At 25.0% G+C, this 7,224-nt stretch overlaps 1 protein-coding gene across 1 annotated transcript; it reads right to left on the bottom strand.

The window, feature by feature from the left end:
• Positions 1–3,945: 3,945 nt before the first annotated feature.
• LOC140918585 (oxoglutarate-dependent flavonoid 7-O-demethylase 1-like) lies at positions 3,946–6,364 on the bottom strand. The gene is made up of 2 exons (XM_004490279.4): positions 6,090–6,364; positions 3,946–4,917 (listed from the first exon to the last, which is right to left on the bottom strand). The coding sequence occupies exons 1-2, from the start codon at positions 6,312–6,314 to the stop codon at positions 4,084–4,086; spliced, it is 1,059 nt and encodes a 352-aa protein (XP_004490336.1). The 5' UTR covers positions 6,315–6,364; the 3' UTR covers positions 3,946–4,083.
• Between the last annotated feature and the right edge of the window lie 860 nt (positions 6,365–7,224).

Below are 7,224 nucleotides of genomic sequence, written 5' to 3'. Positions count from 1 at the left end.
ATTGATAATTTAATTTAAAGAGATAAAACATAAGAGTATGGTATTTACGTTTTTATCCCTGTCTGCTCCATATCAAGACTCTAGTCTTCTTCATTTCTTTTCTTTCACAAAAATATAATTGATAGTGGGTTTTGTAATATAATCTTCTACGTTTTTTATTTTCTTTATTTCTTTTATTATTATAGTTTTTGAACACATAAATGATACAAACGCACACTTATATTCTTTATAATTTATTTATTATAATTTAAACTAAGTAATTTAAAATAAATAATTTATTTATAAATAATTTATATAATTTAAATAATTTTAATTTGAAATAATTAATATTTTACAATAAATAATTTATTTTTAGTTAAAATAAATAAATAAAAATATATCAGGTTAATAAATTTTAAATTAATAAAAAAATTAATTATTCTTTTTAAAATATTTTAAATATTAATCAATAAAATTTATTTTTAATTAAAAATGTCATGTTACGTTATTTTACATTTTTAAGCGCTTAATAACTATTAACTATAAGCAATAAACTATCAACTATCAACTAATTTTTTATGAAACATAGTTTATATAAGTTTTAGAAAGACAGTATTAATTCCGTTAATACCATTGAAAAGAGAGAAATATAAATTACTTTATAAATATTCAATGAATCATAAAATCTTTTTTATTTTAGACTATAATACTATATCATTGCTCTAGTTTTTTTTTTAAAATAAAATAAAAACTTAATTACATTTTCTGTCATTTATCATTTTTAAGTGATTAAGAGTCCTCAGTTCATTTGTGTCTTTTGTTTCTAAAAGTTCCTGATTTTTTATTTTTTGAAAAAGTAAAAATTCATGATATTTTTCTATATATTGTTTTCCCGTGACTCTCTTCGTGATGTTTAGTTTTAAAAGTTCCGACTTATTTGTTAGAAAGGAAACTCGCAAAACACATGCATCATTTCTTTTTGTTTTTACACATTTTTGTGTTAAAAAATTATTCGGACATTTTAAAAGCTAAAAACTTTGGACATTTGAATTTTAGAATATTATGTTCCAAAGTTTTTTTTAATTAAAAAGTTTGAATCTTTCCATATTTTTATTTTTATAAATTCGGATGTCAAAAATAAAATCTGACTTTTTGTAAAATAAAAAATGGAAAACGTGGAATTTAGAAAAATTATAAGGGTGTAAAGACTAAGTGCAGGAATGTTTAATAGATTCTTCAATGGTCCAACATATTTCAACCCCTAATTGACTGTATTAGAAAACTATACATAACTTTATAAGATCTATTGGTTATTTTTAACAAAAATAAACAGATACTACGGTTGGTATTTGACATTGGGTTGAAGGTGATTTGTAAGATATCATTTATCTTCTATCTAAATAATACTTCAATTTTATCCAATTAATTAAATATAATTTTTTTAAATAATAATAATAATAAGTAATAATATGTGTTGCAAATATTATTGCAAAATCTAGAAAAATCACTGTTTTACAAAATCTGAATCCATAATTAATTCTGTAACATTACACCCAAAACAAATAATAAAAAAAACAATAAATATACTTTTCCCCCCCTCTTGTCCAGCCTTGCCCAGCGCCTCTCTAATTTCTTTCAGGTTCGCCTCCTTTGTTTTCAACCTCTCTCTTCATTCTTTTCAGGTTTTCTTTTCTACTCATGTTTTATTAATTAGACTATAATCTTCTCTAAAAATATAAGCAAACAAAAAGTTCCTATAATTTCTGCACAAATCATAATTTCTGAAAAAAAATAAAAATTCATAATTCAAGTCTATTTCATAGACACAAAAATTTATTGTTTTAGCGTATAAATTAAGACCACAAATCAATCAAAAAGGAAAAAAATTGAGGGTTGTTTCTTAAAAAAAATAGTAACATAAATAGCACCTGCGATCCTTTAACTTAATTTCAATTAACGATTTAATATTTTAATTTTTTTTTATTTGATCTTTTATTTTAATTTTAAGTGACAATTGATTTTTATTTTTTAAAATGTCAACAATGTTATCTTTTTTTTATTATTATAAAATTTCATCAAAATGCATAACTCAAATATTTAAATAAACTCATATTTTCATCTCATACGACATCAAATTCATCAAATAAAGAATGAGAATATGAGTTTATTTAAAAATTTAAGTTTTGAATTTGATGAAATTTGCATTATATTGAAGATGATAATTAATTTTATGGGTTTTGTTTGAATATCTTTTTGAATTTTTGTAAAAAAAAAAGGATAACATTGTTGACATTTTAAAACATAAAAGATCAAATTGTCACTTAAAATTAAAATAAAGGATCAAATCAAGAAGAAGAAAAAAAAGATAAATGATTAAAACATTAACTGAAATTAAGTTAAAGAACCGCGAGTGTTATTTAGCGAAAAAAATTGACTTTTTTTTTTCTATGCAAAAAAGAGAAGAAAAAAAACCAAAGTTTTTTTTTTTGAAATAAAAAAGAAAATAAGGAACAACATAGAAAATCAGTGAAGGAAAAAAAAGAATGATCTAACAATCCACCATACCCTTTCATCAAATCAAGTCATAGCTACAAACAAACACAAACTCCTTTTAACAATAGAGGATAACTACTACTATCGCCATCTCCGTTCACTACACGCAACTCTAGCAACCCATTGAGTTATCACGCCGACTGCTGACTCTAGCCTACCACAAACTGTGATGCCATTTGTCTTCTCTCTTCTCTGAAACTTACTTTCCATCTGTTTCTCTCTTCCAATCCCTTTCTTTTCTCTCTCTCCTGAATGACTTTTTTGTCTTCCTCCGTTTGAACGTCGTATGTATAACTCTCACATTCTACGTACGTTTTCTTTCTTTTCTTTGAGTTGTTAAATCACAAGTTGTACCCTTTGGTGGTTTTAAAACTCAATTTTAAAATAAAAAATAATTTAAAATATTCTTAAATTTGATTAAATTAGACATGATATCTTTTTAATCTTTGAGTTGTTAAGGTACAAGTTGTATCGCTTGATTGTTTTAAAACTCAACTTTAAAATTGAGAAAATTTCAAATATTCTTAAAATGATTAACTAGATGAGACTTTTTTTTTTTACTCCTTAGTTTTTGAGACACAAATTGTACAACTTGATAGTCCTAAAATTCGTATTTTAAAATAATTATTTAAATTAAATAAACTCATTTTCTTTCGTCAAAACAATTTTGTTTATCAACAACAAAACAAATTTTCTTTAAAATTTTTCTACCCAAGAACTATGCAACTTTGATTTCTCCATATTACCGGAAGATATGTAGGAGCAAGTTTCACACTCTTATCAAGCATAATAATAATTTTTCTTTATATTTTAAATACACTTTTATCTCTAGATTATTTTTAAAAAATATTATATTTTTATTTTAAAAAAAGGAGAAATAAATTTATATAAGTTAATATTATTTTTTCCATAATTAATTATAAATAACCGTATTTTAATGGTATAGAGTGCTAATACCTTCTATGCGCATAAACAATTTTTGAACTCAAAATTTGATTTTAATTTATTTTTATTTTAAATAAATTTTGACAACAACTTTATCAAATTTTAAAAACATTCGAAAGGTTAGACCCTGACACTTTAATTAATGCAAAGGGTAGGTTGGATATTTCAACCTCTATTTTGTCCGTATTAGAAAACTATACATTAGCTTATAAGATCTACTATATTAATTGTATTTCTTAATTTATATAAAAAGAAGAATGGTTAGTTCATGACCTTGGATTGAACATAACTTGTTAGATATCATTTATCCCATATGTTTCCAAATTCAATTTAATCTCATTCCGAAATAAGTCAGATTTATTATTTTTTAAAAGCTAAAATACTCAATTTACCTCCATAGTGATAGGAAGAACAAAACAATGTTCATGTTCTTTTAATGCAATTATGAAAACCACAAAGGAAAATCACTTGTTTTAAAGGGAGCAAACACATTTATTTAAAATTTTAGAATAAAGAAAACCAAAGGCAAATTTTTACTAGGACCAAAGCATAAGTCCTGTTATTTGATAAAAGACATAAAAGCATATTGAAAGCCATGAATCTGAATTATTCCTGAATCTCATTTTGGATCCTAACAAAATCCAAATATGACTTTCCCTTGATCTTGCTTGAAAGGTATCCATCAACATAATCTTGAAGAGGAATAGTTTTGAATAATGCAGGAGTTTGAGGAGTAACAAGGGTTGGTGCTGGACCTAGATTTATACCTGCTTGAGGATTGTGAAATGCTGCCACAGAGATCCTCTCCTTTTCTGAATTAACTGTTGCTCGATGTTCAATGCTTCGATAAATTCCATTGCTCATTATCTCGAACATATCTCCAACATTGACAACAAAAGCATCAGAGATAGGATTAATAGGAATCCAGTTTCCATCTTTTCTGATTTGAAGGCCTTGAATTTCATTGACTTGGAGAAGGATGGTAAGGGCAGTACCATCAGAATGAGAATTAAGTCCAATGACTTGCTCTGGTTTGGGACATGGAGGATAGTAATTTATCCTTATTGATTGATCTCCATTTTCAAATAAATTTAGCAATTCATTTGGTTTGGTCTTTAAAGCTTTTGTCATAAACTCAATTATTTTGAAACATAGTTTTTTCAATTGTAGAGAATAGCTATCAAGTTCATCTCTGAAAGGTTGTGGAATACAAGGAATTAAATTGGGATGCCTCATGTCCAAAGGGAAAGTTTTAACGAAGAACATATCACCCCATCTTAGCTTTTCTTCTTCTAATGCAACATACACCTGTCCAAATCCCTGCAATTCTTCTCTTGTTTGCCAAAACTTCTTTTTCTCTTCCATTGGAAGATTGAAGAATTCTTCAACACCAATTTTCACATTTTCTATCAATGAACTGTTCACTCCATGATTTATTAGCTGTAATTCATTTCCATTAACATCTTATAAAAATCAAATCAACTTTAATATCTTATTTTTATAAAATTTCCCAACTAATATATCTACCGGTGCCATAATTTATAGTACACACATTTCTTTCTTTTTTTTTCTTCCTATTTTTATTTTATTTTGCACACCCTCAATAAAACCAACAAATGAGTTCATTAACATTCGAACACATGTTACAGTTATGCATATATATTTATTTTTTTCTTCAAATCTTAATGATTAATATATGGTTGTGGGGTGAAGATTTAATTATTTCACCTCTTATTGAGTTATTGCTTTGACAAACTACTTAAAATATTGATAAGTTTTCTTTAAAATTTAATTGATAAATATTAAATATTATAATTTGTCAACAAACAATGATTATGATAAGTTATAAAATTTTGTATGATTATTTAAAAAAAGTTTATTTGAATGGACAAAAAATTATAAATTTAGTAGTTTGAATAAATAATAAAATAAGAACAAAATTACTACACCAAAATTTAATATCACATATTTTATTTGTTAAAAAAATATCTCATATTATATAAATATTTATAATAATTTGTTTTTGTTTTTTTAATCTAAGAAAATATTTAGTATCTCATATATTTTTTCTATATACTCTTTTGTCCCAAATTATTTTTTATATACTCTTTTGTCTTAAATATGAGTAAAATTGAATCAAAAAAGTTGATCAATTTAATTCAATTTTTTTTTATTAAAGGACCAAATTTTTTTATTAATGAGATTAAAATTTTTACAGCTCCTGACTTATGGTTTTGGATCTGTGAGTGTCCCATTCATACAACTATATAATATATTCTTCCATTGAATTACTCTTATGTTCTCTCAAATCATTTACGGTGCTGACATGTCAGTGATTGTATCACATCCATTGTTTTGTTGACGTTGAATTAGACTTTACAAGATTTGAAATGGACTTGTCACAAAATTTAATATTTAATGTGATTTGTCGTAGTTTTTTTTTTGAAGTTACAGTTTTACCATTTAAGTTAATTAAAAGTCTATTTTGTTAACATATTTTAACCAGAAATCAAATATATTATTGAATTGCATGAAATCTTAGTTTCCTTAAAACTCGTTGTAAAATGTAATAATAAATTAAATTAAGAGATATTAATATAATTGACCCAAACCTGAAAGAAACCCCATTCCTTAGAAGCATGGTGTAGCTTCTCTAGCTCAGTTACATCTTCACATAATAATTTATCAAAGTCAATAATTGGGAGTTGTGGTAAAGAGGTTGTGTTTGATACAAGAATAGGGTCTTGATTTGGTTGAAGATATTGTTCTGGAACTTCTGTAATGCCTTGCTTTGCCAACTCTTGGACTGAAGGAGCCAGAACAGGTGTACCACCCATTTAATGATATATATATATATATATATTGATCACGGATATTTTGATATGATAGATTTGAAGAGTGATCATACTGAATATATATATAGCTGAGGTTTAAAGAGGACAGAAACCGTAAGTTCACTTTATTTAGAAAAGGCAAAATAATTACATTTTTTATTTTATTTAGCTGTAATAATTTTTTTTTTATATATTTTTATTTTAAATTCATCTTTAATATTTTAAAAGTTGCATGAATTGATCAGTTATATATTAAAAAAATGTTAACGTGTCAAATTAGATTAGTTTTAATTTCTAATAAAAAATTTTAAAGTAAAAAATAATAAAATTACCGTCTTTATCAGTTTCAATATCATCTTCATAAACACTCAAAAATATCTCAAAAATAAAAAATTTTAAATTAAAAAAGAAAATGATAAATCAACCAAATTCATCCAGAATCAAATTACATGTCACACACAAAGACCGAGCGATATCTATATAAAAAAATCCATTTTCAGCCCAATAAAATGTCTAAATAAACAAAAACAGAAAGGAGAAGCAGAAAAGCAATAAAATGTTCAATCTCCACAATCTTACTTCTATTTTGTTTCTTCCATGTTTTTATTACATTTCATTCTCTGTCAGAAAGCAGCCACCCCCAACCTCTTTGGCTTCTCATTTTTAATGTTTGTTTCCTTTATTTAGTTTGATTTGATATACAAGTTTTAGATTTTCTTTTGTTTATTTTTTATGCTTTAAAACTGACCGAGCTTGAGCCTCGTCCCTCTTATTTAGATATAGGTGGGGTTTTATTTTAATTTTTTATCTTAGATACAGATAGTTTTTTGCGTGTGTGATTTGTTATTGATGAATTTGATAAATTTAGTGTTTATTTTTTTAATTTGAGAATTTTAACTTTTAATTTTTCTAG

This window comes from Cicer arietinum, chromosome 2 (assembly GCF_000331145.2).
Source record: "Cicer arietinum cultivar CDC Frontier isolate Library 1 chromosome 2, Cicar.CDCFrontier_v2.0, whole genome shotgun sequence".
Lineage (NCBI taxonomy): Eukaryota > Viridiplantae > Streptophyta > Magnoliopsida > Fabales > Fabaceae > Cicer > Cicer arietinum.
Note: the sequence above shows the minus strand (reverse complement) of the source record. Positions and strands in the feature narration are given on the sequence as shown.